The sequence below is a fragment of the Amblyomma mixtum genome, chromosome 4 (genome assembly GCF_055824585.1).
Source record: "Amblyomma mixtum isolate Tamu chromosome 4, ASM5582458v1, whole genome shotgun sequence".
NCBI lineage: Eukaryota > Metazoa > Arthropoda > Arachnida > Ixodida > Ixodidae > Amblyomma > Amblyomma mixtum.
Genome location: NC_143015.1, coordinates 112,268,612 through 112,293,544, shown reverse-complemented (window position 1 = coordinate 112,293,544; position 24,933 = coordinate 112,268,612). Strand labels below are relative to the sequence as shown.

The window sequence follows — 24,933 nt, the reverse complement described above, 5'->3', positions numbered from 1 at the left end:
ATAGCTGTCTCTCTATGTTTGTTATTATTTTTTTCTTAATATTCAGTAGTGCTGATTCAACGGATTTCCCTTTTTGGAAACCATACTGTTGTTTTGAAATTATGCCCTTAGAGGACAAAAAACTGCCGATTCTAGTGTTGATTATTTTTTCCGCCACCTTCGCGAAAACTGGAAGCACGGATATCGGGCGATAGTTACCAAGATTGTTCTTTGCCCCGCTCTTATGTATTGCGCACACTCGGGCGATCTTCATTTCATCAGGGAATGACGCATGACGCATTATGCAGTTGCAGATATGACAAAGTGGTACGCTCAAAATGTCGCATGATCCTTTCACCGGACGGACTGCAATATCGTCATGACCACATGCGCAAGTATCTTTGAGGCTTTTGATGACTGTTTCGATTTCACTTGGCGTGGTTGGAGACAAGAATATGGAACTAGTTTCTATCTTAGTTATGTAACTCCTAGATGAACAGCTCTGCGTGCTCTGTGACGCACCAGATGCTAGAAAATGACCATTAAATTTATCTGCCAGTGAAGGACCTGAACAGGTTTTGCCATCAATGACTATTTGCTGGGGAACAAAATCTTGATTTTTACAGACAAGAGAGGGCATAAGTGCCCATGTTTCTTTCGGACAGGTATAAGCTGCTGTAAACTTGTTCATGTAGTACGATGTACGGGCTTTCTTTAAGTCAGCGTTTAACTTATTCCTAACCTTTTTGAATTCTAGGAATTTAGAGCTATCTTTAGTCGCAATAAATGAGTGGAACAGGTTATTTCTATAGTTCAGTCTACATTCCCTTCCCCCTCCTTCGGGCATGTTTCTTGGCAAGAGATATTTATTTTATTCTCAGGATACAGAGTACTTTACAGAATTGCAGAGGGGATTGGCAATTCACAGCAGCATAGAAGATAAACAGTAAAGCGGCCAAGTGCTGATCCTTGAACCCAGAACGAAGGGGGTACAGTTGAGGAATCAGCGTCATTAATGCTGAAAAGATCAACACGAGAAGCATTAAATCCACGCATCCAGTTCAGAATTGCAGGGTCAATGTTCAGCGCACTTAGTTTATTTAATAGCAGTCAGTTATTAACTTTATCGAATGCTTTAGTAAAGTCGAGAAATACGCAGTAAGATGAAAAAGTGGAGACCAAATACAAGTGCTAGTCGTAAGGGAAGTTGTTGAATATCACAAAAGAAAAAACTGTTAACAAGGTGTGCAATTATATGTACCATTATTTTGCATGCAATTGATCTGAAAGATACGGGTCAATCGATAGGTGGATTGTGTTTACCTCCGGCTTTATGTACAGGTATTGTTATGGTGCATAGTTGCTAGGCGAAGACGACGTTGTTTTGGTACGTTCGGCAGTGGACGACGACGCGGACGTGGCAGTTTGTGCTGCAGTGATTTAGCTCGGTGTGCCTTCTGACTGTGGCCTGTCCCGTCTGCCGCTGGGCTAACCCCCCGTAATATTTGTGGGAGGACGTGCTGGGTATCACACCAGGACCCTGCCCTGGACCTCCGCAGCGGTCGTCAGCTTCGAGCCTTCACTATGCCGTTTAATACCCCTGTCACACGGGCATTTCGAAGGCCCTCGAGTCGAGGGCCTTCGAGATTTTCGATCGCCATCGAACTCGAGGGAGTTGTGGCTCTGCTACACGGCAAATCTATATGGCTATTGAAATGGTTCTCGCGTCTTACGCCAAGGATGTGTATCGCCACAGTCGCTACTTTCGATTTTGCGCAAATAAGAAAAATGTTTTTATAAACCGAAATTGTAATGTAATAATGAACTTTTTTTGGAGTCGTAGAAAGCTTGTAGCTATTATTAAAGGCTTATTACGTTTTCTTGTAAGACATTTTTGTTTGTACAATTTGCTGTCGAAGTTTTGTAACGCTCTGGAAACACTGACATCGGTGGCGTTTCCGTGGTCTCTTTGCTTCCTACTGCTTCGTGCATAGATCGTGTTTTTTCGTGCTCTCGCTTACGGAGGTTCCAATCTCTCGAATCCTGCGTGTTGGTGCCTTTTCACCGCCATGAGTGACGAAGCGCGACACACTCGGGATGCACAGACGGAAGTTATGGTGCTTCTGGCTGCCATCGCTCAGCTTGACGCTGACATCGAGGCGTCGAAAGCCGAGGCAGATCGGATCGAAGAAGAGCTTCTTTACGTCAGTGCACTGAACGCGTCCATATTCGCAAGCGGCAGGACCGTGAACCGCGAAAGGTGGTGTTTTGACCGGAACACAAAGTGGTTTGAGGAGACGCTGCCGCAGCTTGGCGAAAGGTACTTTTGCGCGTTTCGTGTGACGCCTGCTACCTTCCGCTACATTGTCGACACTGTGCGACCGCTGCTCGAGCGGCAAGACACCAACATGAGGGAAGTTATCCCTGTCGACAAGCGAGTCGCCATCGGGCTGTACCGGTTGTGTTCAAGCGAAGAACGCAGCATCGCAGAGTTGTTCGCCGTCGGACGCTCGACAGTGAACCAGGCGTACCGCGAGCTTTGCGAGGCCGTTGTCCACCTAATGGAAGGTGACTGGGTGAAGATGCCGATGCTGGACACCATGCCTGAACACATCAGGGAGTTCAACGCAGCGTGCCAGTTTCCGCAAGCGGTCGGAGCGTTGGACGGGTGCCACTTTCCCGTGTCACCTCCCAAGGAAAACGCCGCGGACTACAGGAACTACAAAGGATGGTAAGCAACAATGCTAACATAGGGACGAGTTGGTTGACTATATCGGCGTCTTATGCGAAACTCAAAAACACAAAGGGACCAAATAACAAACGAAACAGGCGCAATTGAAAGTGCCTACCGGCGTGAGTGTCAATTTGACTTTGCGAGCGAAACACGCCTTTTCACCGCTAGTGTCAGGCAGTGTGTTGTCCCCTCATAGCATGCAGATGATTCTCCCGAGAGCAAGCACAGGCATATTGTATGCTTTGTAATGTTGTCCCCTCAAAACATGCAGATGAGTCTCCCGAGAGCAAGCAGGTGCATATTGTATGCATTGTAATGTCATGCTCAAATCACTATCATTATGTGCAATGTGTCAGTCATGTTAACCGCATATTTTATTTCCAGGTACAGCATCATCCTGCTTGCCCTTGTGGACCACCGGTACAGGGTCCTGTACATAAAAGTTGGCTCGCCAGGCCGCTGCCATGATTCACACGTTTACAGTGGCTCCAAGCTGGAACAAGCCATGAATGGACCACTGTTTCGTCAGCCACGTGCCATCATTGGCACAGCAGTGCCTCCGGTCATTTTGTGCGACCAGGCATTCCCGCTTTCCACCAACTTAATGAAGCCATTCAGCCACCGCGGAAACCTGACCAGTGATGACAGGCTTTTCAACTACCGCCTGTCCAAAGCCAGGAGAGTGGTCGAAAATGCCTTTGGCAGGCTGAAGGCCCGGTTCCGCTTCATTTTGAAGCGCATGGAATGTTCGATAGAAAATTCCCGCCTGGCTATTCGTGCGTGCTGCATTTTGAACAATGTGTGCGAGGAGTTTGGAGATGCGGTCCTGCAGCAGTGGCTGACAGAGCTGGAAAGCAACAACGATGGTCTCCAGCAGCCACAGCACTGTACAGATGTTCAAGAAGGCACTGGCTGTGAAGTGAGGACGGCGCTTGTGCACTTCTTCAAGCATGGATGAGTTCACATAGCCGGTCCGGCTGCTTACACCCTGCAGTGTACCAGGAATGTGATGTGCTTGACGGTCGCCTCAACAAGAACGGTCCTTTTCAGGGCCACCAAGAGTCTGCCTTGGCAGAACCATGGAGATGACGTCTCCGGAACCGTTTGTTCCCTTCTCAAATCAGTGTCATTATTTACAACATAATCTAGACGCAGGCAGCTGTCTGCGTACTTGATCTTAAGGTTCACAGTATTTAACTTTATCAACCTCATGTTTTGTAGCAATCAAGAGCTCATTACACAAACACACACATGCCTCCGTGTGGAACTAAGAAACACTGCAGAAGATTTGAAAGCCAAATCATAGGGTATGAAACATAGTTTTCCATTTGGCAGTATTTTTTCCATGCCTCCAGCAGTAGACAGCATTGAAAATTTCAGTGCTAAAAGGTTTTCACTGTAATGTTTGAGCCCCTGGTGAAATGACAAATGCATAGAAAAAAGAAACAGCTTGCACTGTATTAATGTCATTTCAGTGGCGTCACTATTTTGTGTCCAATAAAAATGCGGAAGCTGTTTGTGTCAGCTCAGTAGGGACAGGTAGGAACTAAATTGCAAAAAAAATTGCAACTTGTAGGAAGCAACATGCCAAAGTAGGTGCGCCAGCAATCCTGGACAGAAATGACAGACGAGTGGTATGCATGCAAGCATGCTCTGCATAGCTAATGCTTAATGCACAGCATGTCTATACACGATCCAGCATTACACCACAGGGTTGCGCTGGTCATGTTTGCACTGACCTCTTTCGGCACACATTCAGGCCATGGTATTGTAATGAACACATAGAAATTAGAATAAACTAGCTTTTATTGCTTTACTTGCTGAATAATTTTTCTAGGGCGTTCACTAGCTTTTCTTGCAGAGCAATCTGCCTCTCTCGCTGCTCGAATTCCTTCGCCCGAGCTGCTTGTAAGGTCTCCCGCAAGAGTTTCTGCTCTTGCAGGAGCCCTCCATGAATTTCAGCCAGAGCACCTGCCCCCCTTTTCCTCTTTCTGGAGGGAGGCTGGCCTGTGGCTGGTGTCACAGCCTCGGCTGCGACACCCGACGATGTGGCTGGTGTGGCAGCCAATGCTGTGGCTGGTGTGGCAGGTGATAGGGCTCCTGGTGACCCGGCAGCTGATGATACGGCTGCTGGTGACCCGACTGCTGGTGGTGTCATCGGCTGCGGTGACCCTGTGTCATGGTCATCGAAGGGCAGCGTGTCGTGCACTGCCATTGTGGTGGTGACGGCTTCAGCGGTTTCACCTTGTTCCATCTGATGAATGATCTGCGTGGCAGTCATAGGGCAAGAACAGAATAGGCAGCTAAAGATGCCTTTTGCAAAACTCCACAGTTCACGTTTCCATTTGGTACTGGGTGGCCACACATCCATTATTCTTAAGCAGCACACACAACTCACCTTACTGACATGACTAGGCTGAAATAAGCACTGCTTAGTGTTAGTTCTCACAGTGATTTTGAGGCAAACCCTGTTATGCTGGGTTCACTGCCATTATGATACTGGCGGTATCTTGCAGCAATTAATCTCCTGCAGAAAGCTGTAAATAAAAGCCTTTCTGTGAAGACATGCTGGCTAAAATCACTTAAGGTGCCGCAGTTTCTGCAGCTGTCATTCTTTATAGATGCTGACTGCAATTTCCATTTGAGAATTCCCATCATTGACTTCAAAATAAGCATTTGCAAAGCACTATTAAAGAAAATGATGAGGTAATGTGATTAGCTCTTGCACTACCAAGCATGCTGTGCAGCACTAATAGCTGCTATAAATACTACAACATGCCTCTTCAACTGTTATGTCGCTTTCCTGTTCCGTGGAGGGATCATTGGCCGGCAGCGTGCCAAGGAACTGGTGTATGCGCCAGAAGAATTACCATGTGACCGCTCCAGAACCGGTCGTTCTCTTCCTCAGCTACAATCTGAAAGTTTTTTGCAAGGGCGACTGAGACAAGAAAAAAAATTGGAGGACACTTCAGCTTCCCCTGGTAGGCCAGAGCGCCTTGCAGCGCTGCCAGGGAGTCCGCCGAACGCCATCGCTCGTTCGGCGCGGCACTTTTTAGGAAAGAAAATGATGCAGCAACGTTCTCACTTGTCTTGCTGGACACCCGAACCGCGCATGATACGCAGCACCCGATTATACGTCACCGGTTCGAGTCCCTGCCGCGAACTAGGCTCCAACTTAACTAGTACGTTTATGGTGCACGAAACGTTGGATCGTATGACACCATCCGGAACGTTCTGGGCTAAACGGGTGGCATGATACGATTTTTTCCGACGCGTGGTGCTCGGAACTACTACGACGCCGACGGCTTTTCGACCGAACGCGCTATATGAATACCGCTGTATACGCCGTCACGTAATAAAGGAAAGTGCTGTGACGAGCTGTACCAACACCGCTGTATACGCTGTCGCGTAATAAAGGAAAGTGCTGACGATCAATGTGTCATTTCGTGCTGCCCTACGTAAAACTGGGCTGACTGTAGTCACTTGAGTCAGCAATGTTTACAAACTGCGCTGCTGCGAAAGATGCGAGCATGCAGCGCAGTGAAAAACAATGTTGCGTTACAAAGGGCGTCTCAAAAACAACGCTGACAAGGCTGCGAACTTTTTACCGCGACAAACTGCATGCTTGCAATCCGCGCGCACAGAAAAGCCACTTACCGGTACGTTTGCCCCAAGTTTTCGATCTTGTTGTGAACTTGGGCGCGCGTCCTATAGTAGCCGGCTTCTCGTAAACGTTGAGCAATGTCTTCGTACACGCCGCCGTTCCTCTTCTGACGACGCAAGTCGGCGAGGCGATCTTCTCATAAGTCTATCAGCATAAGCGTTTCCCGGTCTCCCCACAACTGCCGTGGCGCCGACGTCATTTCAGAAAAAATAAAATAAAACAAAAAAGCTGAGACACAAAAAATAAGGGGGACGTAAAAGACCTCGCACCACCGCAGGCAGAATAAAAAATAACGCGTGGGGTGGAATCGGCCGAAAATATACAAAAAAAAGCCAGGAAAATTGTATGAAAAACTATCGCGTAAAAAGTGATCTGAGGACTACATCAAAATGGCTGAGCTTTTCGTTGTGTTTGCTTCTCGCACGCTTGTTACTGCGAGCGAGAGTATGAAATTAATGCGTTGTAAACCAAAACCATACAATTGTTAAATAATTTTATAGGCTAATATTTTTCTGCCTGCTTTAAAGTTTAGAAGAAGAACGTTTTTTCACGCTCTCATACCGCAAACGCATCGTGCACGAGAGTGCGCGTCGGCGCCGCTCGAAGCAACGCTAGCAACCTTGGGAGCGCTCGAAGGCCCTCGAAATCTCGATAGAGTTCCGGGCTGCTCCGTTGACTCGATAGACTATTGAGTCGATGGCCATTGAAACTGGCCGTGTAGCAGCGCTCGATCGCCTTCGAGTCGATAGTCTATCGGCTCGAGGGCCTTCGAAATGCCCGTGTGACAGGGGTATAACCCACCTCCGGCCGCAGCATCACCACCAGCGCCGACCGTTGTCGTGGCGCAGCCTCGCGACTCGGGCACCTTTTGAGGCACCGATGACGTCTATGTCGAGGATTGGCTCGCCATGTATGAGCGAGTCAGCAAGCACAACCGCTGGGACGCGACGCTCATGCTTGCTAACGTTATTTTCTACCTGGCAGGCACGGCGCGCGTCTGGTTTGAGACGCATGAGGAAGACCTCACCTCTTGGGACAACTGCAAAGAAAAGCTCAGAGGCTTATTTGGCAAACCAATTGGACGCAAGCTGGGTGCTAAAAAAGACCTTGCTTCTCGAGCACAGTCGTCTACGAAGTCATACCTCTCATACATCCAGGACGTCCTCGCTCTGTGCCGAAAAGTAAACAGCGCCATGCCAGAGACCGACAAGGTGGGCCACATCCTGAAGGGGATAGCTGATGATGCATTCAACCTTCTTCTTTGTAAAGATTGTGCAACGGTTGACTCCGTCCTCCAGGTATGCCGGCAATTCGAGCAGGCAAAACATCGCCGTATTGCTTCTCGTTTTGATCGCCTTCCGAACACCGCGGCGACATCCTCCTGCGAAGACCTGCCAACACTGCAACAACCGTCCCATCCTGCCAATTTAACTAGAATCGTCCGCAGAGAACTGGAAGCTATGACTCCCGTCGCCTTCGCCCCTCAACCGGCCGACTCTACGATTGCGCTGATACAGGCCTTCGTTCGCCAGGAGTTTGCGAACGTGGGCCTCAATTCTGGCCTGCCGTCTGCGTCGCCCTGTTTGCCAAACACCGCTCCACTGGTTGCTGCTGCTTCACCGACTCCGACCGTACTACCACGTTACCGCTACCGGAATCCTGCGGATTGGCGCACCCCGGACGACCGCCCAATCTGCTTCACCTGTTCGCGTGTCGGCCACATTTCCCGTCACTGCCGCAGCCGTTGGTTTTCACCACCTCACCTTCGTTCCACTTACGATCGTCGTGCAAACTACGGACCTAGATTCAATTATTATCGCCGTGCCGGCTTCGAACCACGCCAGACATCTTCCCGTGCTGAGTCTCCGCACGCTTTCGACACTTCGACCCCGCCAAGGTCCAGCCGCTCGCCTTCCCCTCAGATCCGCCGCTCTCGTTCTCGGCAATTTCGACGCCCGTCCACTCCACCCTTACCTGGCTCTCACTCGGAAAACTAACCAATGCAGCTCCCGGAGGTGATGCTGCATTGATGACCCGGCCCGAAAATCCTCTCCTGACCCTCGCTCCTCGCCGCAACCTTCTCGATATCTGCGTGGACGGTGCACCAATTACCGCTCTTATTGACACTCGCGCCCAAATTTCTGTCCTGAGCTCCTCGTTTCAGTTCGTTTAGAAGCAGGATTACAGCGTGTGTATGTGTAGTTGGCACCACAAATAGCCAAGTATTTTTGTTTTTAAGTTTTTGTTCAAAGGACCCTGAAATCATTTTGAAGGTTATTCTATAATCAAATAGATCTGTTGTCTTCGTTAGTACTCAAATCGAATTTAAAAGCTATGCATGGACTGGACATTTACAAAAAAAAAAAACTTTTTTAATAATTGCTGCCCGCAGCAGATTAGTAAAACATCTCACCGCGCGTTGTCAACCATCTTCACTCCGCTGACGTGAATGGGCAGTCAGGAGAGAGCCCTCTCACTGTGCGTGCCGAATTGACGTGGGCGGGACGAGGCGCGGTGGGTTCCTAGGCTGTCCCGGCCTGTATGAGTTGATGTGGGAGAGGAGCATCTGTATTGGTCGCCGATATTTTCGGTACGAATTGAAGCTATGGCTTTGACAATTTAAGCGCTGCAGGGACGACGGATGGAATATCCATCGTTCTTGCGCTTTTCTTAACCGCGGCAAAAAAAAACAGTGGCTTAGCTCGGCTATGCCAGGATGTACGTAGCGAAAGTAGGCATACGACACAGTTGGCGAAGTGAGCGGAGGCGAGCTCAACGACGAGGCAAGCGGTGTGACGTCATGCCAGATGGCGCGGCGAGCGCGCGGCGTCCGCCAGCTGTAGCGGTTGCTAGGCAACGGCTCAAGGTCGGTCTCTGCCTCCTCGCAGCACAACCACAGCGAAATCGCAGGTTCGTGGACAATGTGGCCTTCACTACTATGCCATTTAATGGTCTCTTTCAGTAACGATTTAATGATGCTGGGGCAACCACTGCTGTTGTTGCATCCTCTCGATTAAATTGCGGTTAACTTACACAAGACCGCCGAGGTGGCTCAGTGGTTGTGGCTGTTGGCTGCTGACCTGACAGACCCGAGTTCGATTCTCGCCTTGGCGGTCGAATTTCGATGAGAGGTAAAATTCTAGTGGCTCGTGTATCTTATTGTGCGATGTCAGCTAGTGCACTTTAAAAAACCCCAGGTTGTCTAAATTTCCGGAACCCTTCACTACTGCGTCCGTCATAGCCTGAGTTGGTTTGGGACGTTAAACCCCCATAAACATTTGTATTTGCAGGCTAGCTCTCGGTGCTTTCGATGTGGAGGTTGGCCGAAATCGGTCGTCGCAGCCCAGACGAGGATTTTCCGGACTTGAGCTCCGGCAGGCAAGAAAGGTTGGTACCTCTCTTCGATGCACTTCCTGAGAATCGTGGAACGCCGTTGTTGCGAATAATTTGGAGACTCTGGGAGACTCCTTAGAGCTATTCATATAGATACGGGGACACAACCGTCAGCGTGAGGAGAAATCGGGGTCGTTTGGAAAAACAAGAACTGCTGCCACTGTATATTGCTTTTCCACTACGAGAGTAGACGTGAGACGCCAATTCTGTAACCCAACCCCAGCCTATAATGGATTTTTCGCAGAATAATGTCAGCAATTCTTGAAGTCTTATTGAGTTAGAAGAGTACTTATGTCGGCATAGCATTATCAGCGGTGCAGGACAACAGAATACAGCTAAGACGTGCTAGCTACCGAGATGAAATCAAATCAAAACTTTAGTTTTCATGTATGGCAGGTACGTGAAAGGTTTGCGGGAAACATCCTATCCTTTGGCAACTTGACTAACCCGCTGATCGTCATTTTGGTTGACTAATGATGAAAACATCATTTTCAACTCACTTTCTTAGCTTCCTTGTCTATTGAAAGGCTTGCAGATGGCCTTATCTACTGTCCTGATCCCGTTTGAGACTTCAGAAAATGTCATTCTCGACACTGCTGTAGGAGCGCAAGCAATTTTGAAGCCGCACAATACCAAGTCCTTTGCTGCGCCAGGTTTTTATTTATTCATTCACACCTTCTTTTCAGCACAGACGCGGGAAGGAATAAGTTGGAATTAAGCACTGTCGGCATGAGACTGCTGGGTGCGTTAATTGCGTTAATTAGTAAGAGCTGCTTCTCGACAAATCAAAAGCTTTATGGGGTCCCCCATGCAGCGAAGAGCAGCCGAAGTTGTGCACGGTGTTGGAGGCGTTTTATGACTACGTTGACAAGATCTGTCAACGGTCTTTCAGTCTGTTTCAATCTGTCAGGGTGTTTCAGCTAAGATTTTGCGCAGAATTCTTAAAAATGGGGTTTTCGATTTAGAAGAGCGCTTTTCTGGGCATAGCACTGTCGGCAGTGTAGTACATGAGAATACAGCTAAGACGTGCTAACTAGCAGGCTGGTTGGTATATTGAATAATTTAGCTGTAACTGTTAGGCTCCTTAATTACTGAGAGGCGTGTATCTCACCGTAATTAATGTGCATATCAGTTTATAGAATTTCGAAAATTCGGTTACCTTCGGCCCTGTGGCCCAACAAATTTTGGCTACATCGCGCCAAAGTACATGTGCTTTCTGGAAGCTTGCAGGGAGAGCAACCTCTCCAGGGCATGTAACTCGTCGAAATGGCCACAGTTTGTTGGCCCACAGCGCCGAGGGTAACCTCGTCTTCAAAATTATAGAAACTGATTTGGATATTACCTCTACAGTGGCCTACACACCTGACATTAATTGAGCAGCCAAACAGTAATAGTTAAGTTGTTAACTATTCAATGTTCTTTGACCAGCCTGCTAGTTAGCGCGCCTTAGCTGAATTCTGACGTACTACACCGCGCAATGCCGAAAAAAGCGCTGTTATAATTCAAAACGTCTATCTTTAAGAATTGTGTGTAAAGCCTAAGGTGAAACACCCTGTATATACCGCAGTGAAATAGTGGAGGCTCACTTCGAGATTCACCTTGTGCAGCCCGGGTGGTGTGCAAACCCACCGGATGTCGTCTGGAATGCAAGCGTCGCGTGCGCACAGCGCAGAAGGATGAGGCGCCGCCATCATCTTCGTTACAATACACAGTGGGTGAGTGATTGCCGCCGACAGAGGAGGCAACTGTCGTGACCTCTGGTGTCTGCGGCGTTCAGCGCTGAAGCGCGCAAGGTTCCGTGTGCAATTTTTTCAACGGTGACCACAAATGTTGGAAGTCTGGGTGCAAAAAAAGCGCACGTCCATTGACAAATAGCCGTCGCAGTGATTTGTTTTCCGTCAAGCGACATGCTGAGAGTCGCGGGAGGCGTTGGTAGACACTCTGAAGGCCCGAGTGAGCAAGTAAGGCAGATTGCGAGAGGAGATGTGACGTTTCCAAAAAAAGGACTCTGTGTTCGTCATTCATGCTATACGTGCACGTTTTGCTTTCGGGAGGTTGTGTTGTCATTGCGAAATTGCTCGTTAACACACTCGCAGGTGTGATATCTGCTTATTAGTGTAGTTAATTGTTTCATTCCGCGACGGTTTGTTTCCTATCTACTCGGACGACTATCGCACTTGCGTTTTTGCATCGTTCCGCCATTTTTGTTCTATAGTGCCACGTATCATTGCAGTGTGTGTTCGTTCACGCTCAAGGCAGCAGGAAAGGGTCGTTATCACTTTTGTTCGTGGCGCGAGAAGCGACCAGACTAATCTCGATTGTTCGCAGCCATGAAAGGCTGCATCTAGGTTTTTCCAGATTACCGTAGATGATCTTGACCTGTTATCTGGAAGTTTCCTTGCCGGCTTTAAATTGAGCGATGCCGCGAGCGGCGGACATTCGTAGTTCGACGATTGACGAGCACGCTTGTTGCTTACGCCGCCACCGAGTGATCCAGTTCTTTTGCGGGCGCAAGTCAGCCCAAATAAAGAGCTTCGTTTGCAAGTCTTTCTTGTGTCTTCCTGACCACTGGACTGCCGTCACTACAACGTGACATCTGGTGGAGGTGCTGGGTAGCCTTCCATGTACCGGACACCCCCAGCAAGTCGCGACGCCAGCCCTTCGAGTCATTCACCGCAGGACCTGAGTCCAGTCCACCGCGCAAGCCGACGTCTGCTAGGAGACGCACCTGAGTTCGGGATTCTGCCTGACCCTACCCGGAAACGAAAGCCAGCAGGAACGTCCACCATGAGCTTGCCCCAGCCGACGGCTCCAATCATTCTTCACCAGCCCCGGGTGCCACCAACCTTCGACGCTTCGCCTGGCGCCGACCCAGAAGAATGGCTGGAACAGTTCGACCGTGTGGCTGCCTTCAACAACTGGGATGATGCTACGAAACTTAGGTACGTCTTCTTCGCCTTGGCGGGACCAGCAAAAGTCTGGTTTGAGAATGAGGAAGCTAACCTCACGAACTGGGAAACCTTCAAGGAGCAGCTTCTAAAGACCTTCACGAACGTTGTGCGAAAGGAGAGAGCCCAGCAGCTGCTACAGTCTCGCATACAACACCCAAACGAGACCGTTGCTGTGTACACTGAGGAAATGAAGCGTCTCTTCCGGCGTGCCGACGCAAACATGAAGGAAGAAGAAAAAGTAAGGTTGCTCATGCGAGGAGTTAAAGAGCAACTCTTTGCCGGCCTCGTCCGAAACCCACCGAAAACTGTCGCGGAATTTGTAGAAGAGGCATCCACGATGGAAAAAACTCTGGATGCCCGAGCCCGCCAGTATGACGGCCAGCAGCGCATTTTCTCAGCAAGCTGCCTGGACACCGCTAACAGCAATTACCTGCGGGATGTTATACGTCAAGTTGTGCGAGAGGAGCTCCGACGATTGCTGCCAACGGGAACGCAGCCGCAAATTTCATCGCTCACGGACGTCATCAGGGGCGAGGTTCAACAGGCCTTGGGTGTGACGCCGACACCCACGCAGCCTCTGCAGCCCCCAGCCATGACTTACGCCGCAGCTGTGCGCCGTCCTGCCCCTCGACGACGGGACCCAAGCCCCTATCGCCCTCAGCCAGCTGCGTTGGACTGCCGCCCACTCGCCCCAACCCGCCCGTCCTACGAGCGACGCGCGCAGCCGAGGAAATGCGACGAGTGGAGAACTCCCGACCAGCGCCGCCCACTATGCTTCCACTGTGGCGAAGCCGGTCACGTCCTCCGGCACTGCCCATACAGAAGACTGGGCATCCGAGGGTTCTCTTACGACGCTCCACGACCCCGACCCGGCCAGCGACCAGCCGAAATCGAGGAGTTTTTGCGTCGGGAAGAATACTCATCGCCGAGCCGCCTATCACGTTCCCCGTCGCCATCGTCCCCGCGCTTTGTATCTCCTAGCCGAGGTTACGCCATGCGTGGACGCTCCCCCAGCCCCCGAAGGTTAAACTAAATAAAGCAGCCTCTGGAGGTGAGGTTGCTTCTAAGCACAATGATAAAGATCCTCCATCGACAAGTACTCAAGACCATGCCTCAACTACGACGACAACACCGATGACGACAACACCGATGACGACAACACCGACGACGACAACACCGACGACGACAACACCGACGACGACAACACCGACGACGACAACACCGACGACGACAGCTCCGACGACGACAGCTCCGACGACGACGACACCGACGACGACGACGACGACGCGGCCAGACTTGAAGCTTTTACCGTTGCCCAGTGAAGTAACGTCGCAGTACGCCCACCGCAGCCTCACTACTCGACGAAGCCGAGATCGTACACCGAAGACAACGTGCAATGCGAAAACGCAAACAAGTGACCTTGAAGTTATGATCGACGATCACGCGGTTATTGCCTTGGTGGACACCGGAGCTGACTACTCCGTCATGAGTGGAACACTCGCTGTCCGACTCAGGAAGGTAACAACAACTTGGGATGGCCCGTTGATCCGCACCGCAGGTGGTAACCTGATTACGCCGTCAGGACGCTGCACCGCGAGAGTTACTGTAAATGGGAGAACCTATGCTACAACCTTCCTGGTCCTACAGCAATGCTCGCGAGACGTGATTTTGGGAATGGACTTCCTGAATGAACATCGGGCGATCATCGACCTTCGATCTAAGTCGATCAAGCTTTCCACGGAGAATGCCATACCTGCTGCGACGAACGCAACTCATCACGTTGCCTTAAACGTCCTCGACGAAGCATTGAGCGTGCCGCCCCGATCGAGTGTCCTCGCTTGCATAGGTACTGGAGACGTCGAAACTGCCGAAGGCGTCATCGAGGGGAACACCCAGCTACTCCTGGATCGAGGACTGGCCGTAGCAAGGGGAGTCGCCCAAATCCGAAATGGCCAAGCCCAGGTGCTGCTAACCAACTTCACCGAAGAATACCGGCATCTAAACAAAGGTACGACGATCGCTTTCCTCGACGAGCTGGCAGACATCAGAGACATATGTGCCCTACCCGACCAACCCCTAGAACCATCTAACCAAGGCCATCAACCAACGTTTGATATCAACCCGGCATTACCACGGAGCAGACAAGAACAAATACGCAGTCTTCTTCAAAAGTACAGCGATTGCTTCTCATCAGCATCGAATGTGCGAAGAACCCAGCTTGCCAAGCACCGCATTGTCACAGACGAACACGCCCGACCACTGCGACAGAGCCCCTACCGCGTATCGCCGCTAGAACGCCAAGCTATTCGCAAGCAAGTTGAGGAAATGCTACGTGACGACGTCATCCAGCCATCAAGGAGCCCCTGGGCAGCACCAGTTGTCCTAGTGAAAAAGAAAGACGGCACCCTTCGCTTCTGCGTCGATTAGCGCCGCCTGAACAGCATTACGAAGAAGGATGTCTACCCCCTCCCCCGCATCGACGACACACTGGATCGGCTATGCAACGCTAAGTACTTCTCATCGATGGACCTGAAGAGCGGCTACTGGCAAATTGAAGTCGACGAAAGAGATCGCGAGAAGACTGCATTCATCACGCCAGACGGACTCTTCGAGTTCAAGGTGATGCCATTCGGCCTCTTCTCTGCACCAGCGACGTTCCAGCGAGTAATGGATACGGTGCTCGCAGGCTTGAAGTGGCAGATTTGCCTCGTCTACTTAGATGACGTTGTTGTCTTCTCAAACTTTGAAGACCACCCCAGAAGGCTTCGGATAGTGCTGGAAACGATCAAGTCTTCAGGCCTGACACTGAAACCAGAGAAGTGCCACTTCGCCTACGAGGAGCTGCTGTTCCTTGGTCACGTCGTAAGCAAGGATGGAGTTCGCCCAGACCCCCAGAAGACGGCTGCGATCGCAGAGTTTCCACAGCCTAATGACAAGAAAGCTATACGAAGATTCCTTGGATTGTGCGCTTATTACCGGCGATTCGTCAAGAACTTTTCGCGCATCGCTGAACCTTTGACCCAACTTACCAAGGCTGACGTGCCTTTTAAATGGGAAAGGCCGCAAGAGGAAGCTTTCAACGAGCTGAAGCGCCGCTTACAGTCCCCTCCTGTGCTCGGGCACTTTGATGAAAACGCCGAAACCGAAGTTCATACCGATGCAAGCAGTGCGGGCTTAGGAGCGGTCCTCGTTCAGAAAAATGGCAGAGAGGAGAAAGTTATCGCGTACGCTAGCCGTTCACTGTCGAGAGCCGAAGCCAACGATTCGACGACAGAGAAAGAATGTCTCGCCATTATTTGGGCCACGTCGAAATTTCGCCCCTACCTATACGGACGACCATTCAAGGTTGTGAGAGATCACCATGCTCTCTGCTGGCTGGCCAATTTGAAAGATCCCTCCGGCCGCCTTGCTCGATGGAGCCTGCGTCTTCAAGAATTCGACATAACTGTAGTCTACAAATCTGGCCGCAAACATTCCGATGCAGACTGCCTATCGCGAGCCCCCGTAGACGCAGCACCGGAAGAAGACGACGACGATGCTTTCCTAGGACCGGTAAGCGCCAGCAGTTTCGCGCAGCAGCAGCGCTCGGATCCTGAGTTGCAAAGCCTAGTTGATTATTTGAAAGGCAAGACCGCATCGCCTCCCCGGGAGTTCAAGCGCCAACTGTCGTCCTTCGTCGTTCACAATAATGTCCTCCTGAAGAAGAACTTCGCGCCCAACAGGACAGTACATCTTCTTGTCGTGCCCAAGAATCTTAGGCAAGAAATTATGCAGGCATGTCATGATGAGCCAACTGCAGGACATCTCGGGATTGCTCGCACGTTGCACCGCATCCAGGAGAAGTACTATTGGCCGCGGCTAGCTACCGACGTTTCCCATTACGTGAAAACGTGCCGTGAGTGTCAGCGACGCAAAACGCCTCCGACTAGACCAGCCGGACTCCTCAACCCCATACCACCTGCAACTAAGCCCTTTCAGCAAATAGGAATGGACCTCCTCGGCCACTTTCCGACTTCATCATCAGGTAACAAGTGGACCATCGTGGCCACCGACTACATGACCCGATACGCCGAAGCAAAAGCGTTGCCTAATGGTACCGCAACAGAAGTCGCAAAATTTTTTGTCGAGCAAATTCTCCTGCGACACGGCGCCCCCGAAGTGCTCATCACAGACAGAGGGACGGCATTTACAGCGGAGCTGATGCAAGCCATTTTAAACTACAGCCAGACAAGCCATCGGAGGACAACTGCCTATCATCCACAAACCAACGGACTCACAGAGCGTCTGAACAAGACCATCGCAGACATGCTCTCCATGTACATCGACGCCGAACACAAGACGTGGGACTCCATTCTGCCTTACGTGATCTTCGCGTACAATACTGCCGTCCAGGAGACAACCAGGTTTACCCCATTCCAGCTGGTATACGGCAGGAAGCCCACGACAACACTCGACGCAATGCTCCCGCACGTTTCTGACGAAGACAACCTCGACGTCGCCGCCTACCTTCATCGCGCCGAGGAAGCCCGAAGACTTGCGCGGCTTCGCATTCAAGACCAGCAGCACACCGACGCCCGACGCTACAATCTGCGCCGACGAGACACGCATTACAAGCCAGGTGATCGTGTTTGGATATGGACGCCAGTTCGCCGCCGTGGATTGAGTGAAAAGTTGCTGCGACGCTACTTTGGCCCGTACAAGGTTCTCCGTCGCATAGGTGACCTCGACTACGAAGTCATCCCCGACTGCACGACAGCATCTCAGCGACGCCGCACACGCCCGGAAGTCGTACATGTCGTACGCCTGAAGCCATATTATGAACGCTAAAGGACTGGAAGTTTTCATTGTCCGTGTTTATTCTCATTTAAAGCATCGAGACGATGCTTCTTTGGAAGGGGGGTAATGCCACGTATCATTGCAGTGTGTGTTCGTTCACGCTCAAGGCAGCAGGAAAGGGTCGTTATCACTTTTGTTCGTGGCGCGAGAAGCGACCAGACTAATCTCGATTGTTCGCAGCCATGAAAGGCTGCATCTAGGTTTTTCCAGATTACCGTAGATGATCTTGACCTGTTATCTGGAAGTTTCCTTGCCGGCTTTAAATTGAGCGATGCCGCGAGCGGCGGACATTCGTAGTTCGACGATTGACGAGCACGCTTGTTGCTTACGCCGCCACCGAGTGATCCAGTTCTTTTGCGGGCGCAAGTCAGCCCAAATAAAGAGCTTCGTTTGCAGCAAGTCTTTCTTGTGTCTTCCTGACCACTGGACTGCCGTCACTACAACGTGACAATAGTCTCTTAAGGGTATAGCATAAATGTTTGTACGTGCAAAATTTGAGCCTTCCATCGGGAAAACAATTACGTGTGGGCACTTAAGACTACTTAGGCGCTTTGAATGCAAGGGCTTTTTTTCATGTTTATTCACCTTTGAATTTTTTTCTCCCAATACTGACGCACCTGCCCATTAGCATACGGTCGTAAGGCAAGGCATATTCTAGGTTCACCTTTCTTCGCCAAGAAGGAACTCTTTTTTGCATGGCCTGTGGGTTGCGCTCCAGCCCACAAGTTCACCCCGTACAAAAGTTCAGAGGCAGCACTTAAAAGTCGCCTGCGTGCAACAAGGCGAAAGCCTTTTTGTGCCATCCTGCTGAGCTCTCCTGAACGCTTCGGATTCTTCATTGTGTGCATTTGTTTGGTGTTTTGCTCGATATAACCGATTTCGAGTTACACATACAACAACTTCGTTATATCCGGTGTGTTCGTAATAACCTTGCAAGTACCGGTCATTCCAGCCCAGAGCACGAGACCGAGTGTAGAGGTTGCGAAAAAGCATTGCACTCGTTAAAAATTCGGTGGGTACCCGGCCGCACTGAGGTTCGAACCCAGCACCTTCCGCACCCTAGGCCAATGCTGTACCCACTGTAGCCCACAGCTGTGCACTCTTCGTATCTGAGCGCCACAACTCCTTCCGTTTTCAGCCACTCGGTGCGCGATTCGATTCCTCAAAGGCTCAGCCCGTCGAGGGAGCGAATTATGGGTCCTATGCTAAGGAAACGGGTATACACTCGGGACCTTAGCCTGACGGCGAGATCGAAGCACCTGTAGGTACTCCACAGGACCTCGCTCATGAGTACTGTGTTATGGAACGCTAAATGTTATGGTATATGTAGTGAATAACGTCCCAAAGTGGCACACTTTAGCACAAAGTGACAAAAGTGAGTACAAAAGCTTTGCGATAACAGGTTACCGAAAACTGCCGACTGTTAGCGGTCGGCTGCGTAATGTGCTAAGTTTAGCACATTACGCAATGTGAGCGCAACGATCACTGCGGACGTGAGTTGAACCTGTTGCAGTAAACCGTTTCAGTGCTGCATAACTAAGACGCGTTCATTCATCTCTAAACCAAAGGCTCCACAGGGACAGTGACTGTGCCTGCCTCGACGTCTGAATGGACAACGTTCGCAACGCCCTCTGCACTGCTGCGCGGAGACTGCAGAGGGAGCCGGACGGGTCGTCTGGAATGGGAGCGTCGCGTGCCATACAGCAGGAAGCCTTCCAGTCAGACCTGCAAGCGGCCTTTGGTGAGTGGTAGCCGCCGTTTTCCCCAGGAGAATGCGCGACGGCAACTGTGCCGTGGGCCTTTTCGTAAAGGCATGTACTCATCAGCGAAGGGGCTCCAGAATATCCTTCTGAGAGAGTAAACCATATTCACAAATTACCCTTTAAGAAATAATTTTATTCCAGCCGAGTACGAAGTTTCAGTTAAAAAAAATTGGCAGTGGCTTAGCTCAGCTACGCGAGGATACACGCAGCGAGAGCTGTAGTTCCTCCCTGGTTACATTCAGTTAGTCTGATCACGTGGTCGATGATGCGGCGAGTCTTGACCTCATCAGAAGACGGCTCGCCTAGTTGAGCCAAAGCGCGACGCTGCAACCGCTCCGCGTCCTGGCGTCGCCTCTTGGCTAGGCGCTCTTCTCGCTCCTCAGGCGTTTCCGCTGCTCTCTTGGCCTTGCACCGACCGTTCTACCTTTTCCCGGCAGCCACTTCTCAGGCCGCAACATCAGGGTCGGACGAGTTGAGCTTATCCTGTTTGCGAAGCCGCTCAACGGCTCCCTTCTCCATGGCAATGGCTCTCCGCTACTGCATCACTTCCGTCTTATACTCACACCGCAGCGCGTCCCCTCCCCTGGCGCATGCGCACTAAGGCGCACCAGCTCTGACATCACTCGGCTCCTCGCACATGCAGACAACCGGCGAAGCGAGGCGCGTGGCGCGGCACACCACCTGCGTGCTCTGACGTCACTCGGCTCCTCGCGCACGCGCACAACTGGCTTTCCAGACGCACGGCGAAATGGCGAGACTGTGGGTAGTGTAGCTCTCGCTACAAAAGACAGCTTACTTCGCTGAGGACCGTTTTTCATCTGTCGAGTGCGAGCGAAGCGAATTAAGGGACACAAGGAGAGGGAATTCGAAGGCCGCGTCTCAGGACCACAGAATGTGTTCTGTATCTGCCCTGATCTCCGGACAGCTTGATCAGAGAGCTGTATCATACCATCCGAAGTTGCACAGCATTAATGGGGCGAGGAGAGTGTCAGGACATAGCGGAGGATGTGTGCTTGTTCTTTGGGTCAGGGTTCTGGTACCTTTCAGCTATTTGCTGTTTGTGCATGTTTCGTTGTCTTCCGTTCATTTTTCTGGGTCCTGACATGACCAGGTGACGCGAGGTGTTGCGGTTACGTTTATGGGATGCCATTAATACATCCTGTAGGTGGGGTTCCAGTAAAGTCTGCGCTCAATATTGCGAATGGTTTTTCATTACATTAGAGTGCATCACAGAGGGGAATGCAATTCACAGCAAGATAGAAGATAAAAAAGTAAGGGGGCCAATACTCATCCTTGAGGGACCCAGAACTTTGTGGTACAGTGGAGGAAAGAGCGTCACTAAAGCTGAAATTCTACACGAGAGGAAGGAAATCCACGGATGCATGCAGAGTGAATGTTGAGCACACTTAGTTATGTGATAGCAGTGAGTTAACTTTATCCAAATGCTGTAGCAAAGTCAAGAAATATGCAGTAAGATGAAAATGCGGAGTCCAAATTCAAGTGCAAGTCGTAAATGAAGGAAATTTGTTGGATGTCAGAAGACAAACAACTTTAGGAAGCGGTGCTCTGTTAGAGAGAAGAAATTATCCTCTGGATAATTAACAAGATGCGTAATTATATGTACATTATTGTGCATGCTATTGATCTTGAAGATAGGGGTCAGTAGTTAGAATGGATTCTGTTTATCTCCAGATTCATGTACTGGTACGACCACAGCAGTCATGCATTTCATTAGTGCAGCACGATGATATGATTGTGAGAATATGCACTTCATGATGATCGAACAAAACTCATTAGCATTCCGGTTATATTTCCCATTTATACCATCAATGGGGGTGAACCCTGTTCCTGTGAGGACGTCGCATTCGTACTCCTTATGAGACAAGCGCGCTACCTGGCCATATTATCGGAGGGAGTTTTCAGCAGGCCCCTACGTGGGAGTCATTCATTTGAAGTATATGTGGGTCGACCCAGGCGAGCTTTATTGGAGCGGGCTGAGTGCACCTTCAAGTTTTGCAGTTTATGATTGGGTTGCACTTAGGTACAGAGCGCTGTACGAGAGCCTGTATATTCAAAAGTGCGCTGACGAGCTGCACGGCAAGTCCTCCTCTAAGACCCAAGTTTTTTGCCAATGATTATCTGCTGGATTAGGTCCACAAGGTTTTGGCAGTCATTTCGTTATTATGTAACGCTAGATTTTGTCTTTGTTCTGGTGTATGACGAACCTCACTATTCTGCTCGGTGTCACATTTCCTATTTGTTTACATGAGAGGATGAGGACAGTGAAGCAGTAATGCATTCTCTCCATCAGTAGCATTCACTCCAACACGGGGCCTCAGAAAAAGTAAACTTGAGGACGGGTGGGAATCGTCTCGGTCTCGACTGGCGGAAAGTTTCCAACGGCTCTAATTGCATTCCGAAGTGCGTCTCTCCTGAATGCCTTTTGAGCAGTGATGCGAGCTGAATGAACAGTGTAACTCACAGTTCCATAAGGCATGGTCTACGGTGAGCTACCTACGTAATCGACGTAATCCAGATCCATTGATCGGCGGGATTACGCACGTTTGAATTTCGCCTCCACCGATGTCCAGCTGCCGTGCTTACAGAATCAGCAGCCGACTGCCATCACTTACTGCCCGTGACCCTTTGGAAACACCGTAAACCAACCGCCATTGCTGGTTCAGTGTGCGCTACCAATAAATCATTCCGCGGATTGCCTTTACAGTAAGAACGCAGTGTTCTTACTAAATACTGAGCATTGTTCTTAAGCTTGCATGTGCGCCGCGAAGGCCAGAAGTGGTGGGCCGTCACATCCTTCGTGATGTCACACTAAAGCCAGTCTTGTTGCCTCGTGGGGTTTCTGCACTCGATGGGTTCGATATGTTCCAGATGTTCTAGTCACTGAAAGGGTAACTGCACTCTCGGAGTCCGCGGTGTGTTACAGCTGCTGTATTTAAAGCATGTCTGTCCGTCTGTCTGCACATTTCCTTATTGTTCCGAGCGATACGAACTACACCTCTACAGACAGGTCAGGAATACGTGTTGGTGAAACTATAGGCCGTTTGAATCAAATGGCAGTGATTTATCACTAACCAAGTGCATGCGCTTGTGTACCATGCAAAACAAAAATTATTTTGCGCCTTTTCCAGAACTGGAGTGGCCTTTCTTTGGATGTGGTACCTCGCCGCCTTCCGCCCTGCGCTAGGACAGGTGGTGCTCGCATTCTGCTGGAACGCACGTGAGTTCTAATCCCTCCTTGCAGTGGAGTACGCGGTCAGGCTGTGTACCCACTGGAAGTTACGCATGCCTAGCTACTTGGGATGCGAGCGCATGCATATATATATCGAATATTTGCTCGCTCCGAAGTAACAGATAGCCTTCTGAAGCGCCCTGTAAAGGAGGGTTCTATAGTAATTTTTTTAATGAGGTGTAAACAGGGGACCCCGTCATTGGTAGCTTAGGGAATACTCTTGCACCTGTTGTCATTACCGCGGTTGGCCGCTATTCTGTGTCACATAACACAGGCTCACGTCAGGCTCACGCGTCCCTCGCTGGCGAAGGGAATGGAGGGGGTCCGGGAGCAGCACAGCGAGCTCCGGCCGTACCTTCGTCACGTGGGTGTGGGCCGCGACGCCGACGCACGTCCCGACCCGCCCCCGTATGGCCGCAGCACGCTGGGGCGGAGGAGGGGATTGCGGCCCAGGTGAGGAGGAGGAAGAGTACGAGGTTTGGTACCCGATAACTTGCGCCCGTGATTGGGCTGTGCGCTTCGATAACATTGTTATTAATTAAGCAAAAAGCTTTCTCCGCTACCGAGTGTTCCAGACAGTCGTGCGGGTCTGGGTGCACTCCATACAGGAAGGATACTGTATACAAGTTTCCCTCGCTTCCGATTTGTCGGCCGCTGCTTGAGAAGCCGGCCTGCTGAGCCGAAGTAAACGAGCTCTATCTTAGCTGCGGCGGCAGCGTTTAAGGCTGGCGAAACTCGAAAAGCGCCTGCATGCTGCGCTGTGTCAGTTCATGAACTCAAGGAGGTCTAACTTTTAGTCGGAAAGCACAGATCCGGAGGTTCAAAGACTAAGAAAATGGGGAATTGTCGATGTATTCCCGCACAGAAAAAAAGGTCATTTCGACGATGTCTGATGCGAAGAAGATGGTACCTCAGCCAGACAGAGTAAGGGAATGGCTGTGTATGGCAGTGGGACAAGTAAAACTCAATTTTGCGGATGGCCCTTCAGGGTAAGGACGCGAAGCCACGGTACGTCTCATGAGGTATGTCTCAGATATTGTTAGGACAACCGAAATTTGCCTTTGGAATCATCTTGGCTGAATCTGCCTGCGGGTGAATCTGGGTGTGTCCAGTTGAAATACAGGCTGGACCTACTCTAAATATGGAATGTGCCAATCCCCGAAATTTGGGTAGCCCACCTCCAAAAGCTTCGAAATTAATTGAACCCATGTTAGGAACTGAGCTGGGAAATCCTGAAGATATGGGCGGCCCACCCCAAAATTTTGAAAATTGAGTTAGCTCACCCTGAAATTTGGGTGGCGCACCGTGCTTTTGCGCAATATTTCGTGCCTAGCAGTCCTGAACAGCAAGCCATATTTTTTTCTTTCATGTTGCCACGCACTACTAAGTGTCGTTTTTGTGTGGCTCGCTGTGTGTTTCACTCCGCCATTCAAGCGAAGTAAAACAACAAAGGGACGCGTACAAGAAGCAATTAGAAACGAACGACTTCTAAAAGATGAGTTACTTTCTATTTATCATCCCCGTTTTTCCACTGTTTTTCTTATACTGCATAGTCATTCAGTAACTAGTTCGTAAAGCGCTTAACTCGCCAATGCGCAGACATTATTTACATCTATGGACGCTTTAGATAGAGCGCGAACGACTGAAGTGCGCCGAAGTAGTTTGATAGGATTTTTAACATCCGTATAAGGGCTCGTGGTACATGTAAGGGGTGATCACTGCTGAAACGCCAGAACCTAAACACTTCAGTTCCATCCGATGCGGAATATGCGCAGAACATCTACTTAGCTTTGCGAAGATTTTGTTTCCTTTCTCCAAAAGATGTATTGTAGGACACGTAAATGATCAAATCAAATCAAATCAAAATTTTATTTGTCTGTATACGTACACATTCATAAATTCTGATCTGCCTAAGCACATTTTGCTTGTTGGCTGATCAGGCAGCAGGTGGAGAAATACCTTCATATGTATACTTTACTTGTCTAAACACTCATACTAACATAGAAAAAAAAACAATAAACCAAACAAAACACACAAAAAAATTGAACACAAAATTGCACATACGAAAGAACTCAAGCTATACACAGGGAAATACATTTGCACACCAATTTCTCATGTCAGTCATCATCCTACGTTTGTTACTTGCAATACATAGATCATCCGGAATTTCATTAAATACAGCCGGTACATAATAACTGCTCATCTTTTTACCATAGTTTGTGTAAACCCGTGATGAAATGTAACTGACGCTTTAAAATGAAATGTACAACATACGCTAAACCAAAAATAGATGGGTAAGTAGAAATACCAGTTTGAAAGATCGATAGCGTATAAAGTAGAGAAAGTTGGTCGTTTATGTCATG

General features: G+C 49.9%; 3 protein-coding genes and 1 pseudogene across 33 annotated transcripts in view; 3 read left to right on the top strand and 1 right to left on the bottom strand.

The window, feature by feature from the left end:
* LOC149347898 (uncharacterized) overlaps positions 1-24,933 on the top strand; it is a 483,015-nt gene that overhangs the window by 156,295 nt on the left and 301,787 nt on the right. Inside the window, exons 1-3 of one of the 31 annotated variants that reach the window (XM_089587642.1) lie at positions 19,145-19,298; positions 22,470-22,558; positions 22,845-23,023. The exons of 29 other annotated variants lie outside the window; for them this stretch is intronic. In XM_089587642.1, coding sequence (XP_089443768.1) covers positions 22,884-23,023 — 140 coding nt within the window. In that variant the 5' untranslated portion in view covers positions 19,145-19,298; positions 22,470-22,558; positions 22,845-22,883. Of the gene's footprint in view, positions 1-19,144; positions 19,299-22,469; positions 22,559-22,844; positions 23,024-24,933 lie in introns of those variants that run through there. One more of the 31 variants, XM_089587639.1, reaches the window with a different exon arrangement.
* On the top strand, positions 1,832-2,737 carry LOC149347903 (uncharacterized). Its single transcript, XM_089585692.1, has one exon. The coding sequence runs from the start codon at positions 2,049-2,051 to the stop codon at positions 2,712-2,714; it is 666 nt and encodes a 221-aa protein (XP_089441818.1). The 5' UTR covers positions 1,832-2,048; the 3' UTR covers positions 2,715-2,737.
* Positions 2,995-3,737, top strand: LOC149347902 (uncharacterized). The gene has a single exon (XM_089585695.1). The coding sequence runs from the start codon at positions 3,054-3,056 to the stop codon at positions 3,669-3,671; it is 618 nt and encodes a 205-aa protein (XP_089441821.1). The 5' UTR covers positions 2,995-3,053; the 3' UTR covers positions 3,672-3,737.
* On the bottom strand, positions 4,527-7,526 carry LOC149347901 (uncharacterized; annotated as a pseudogene).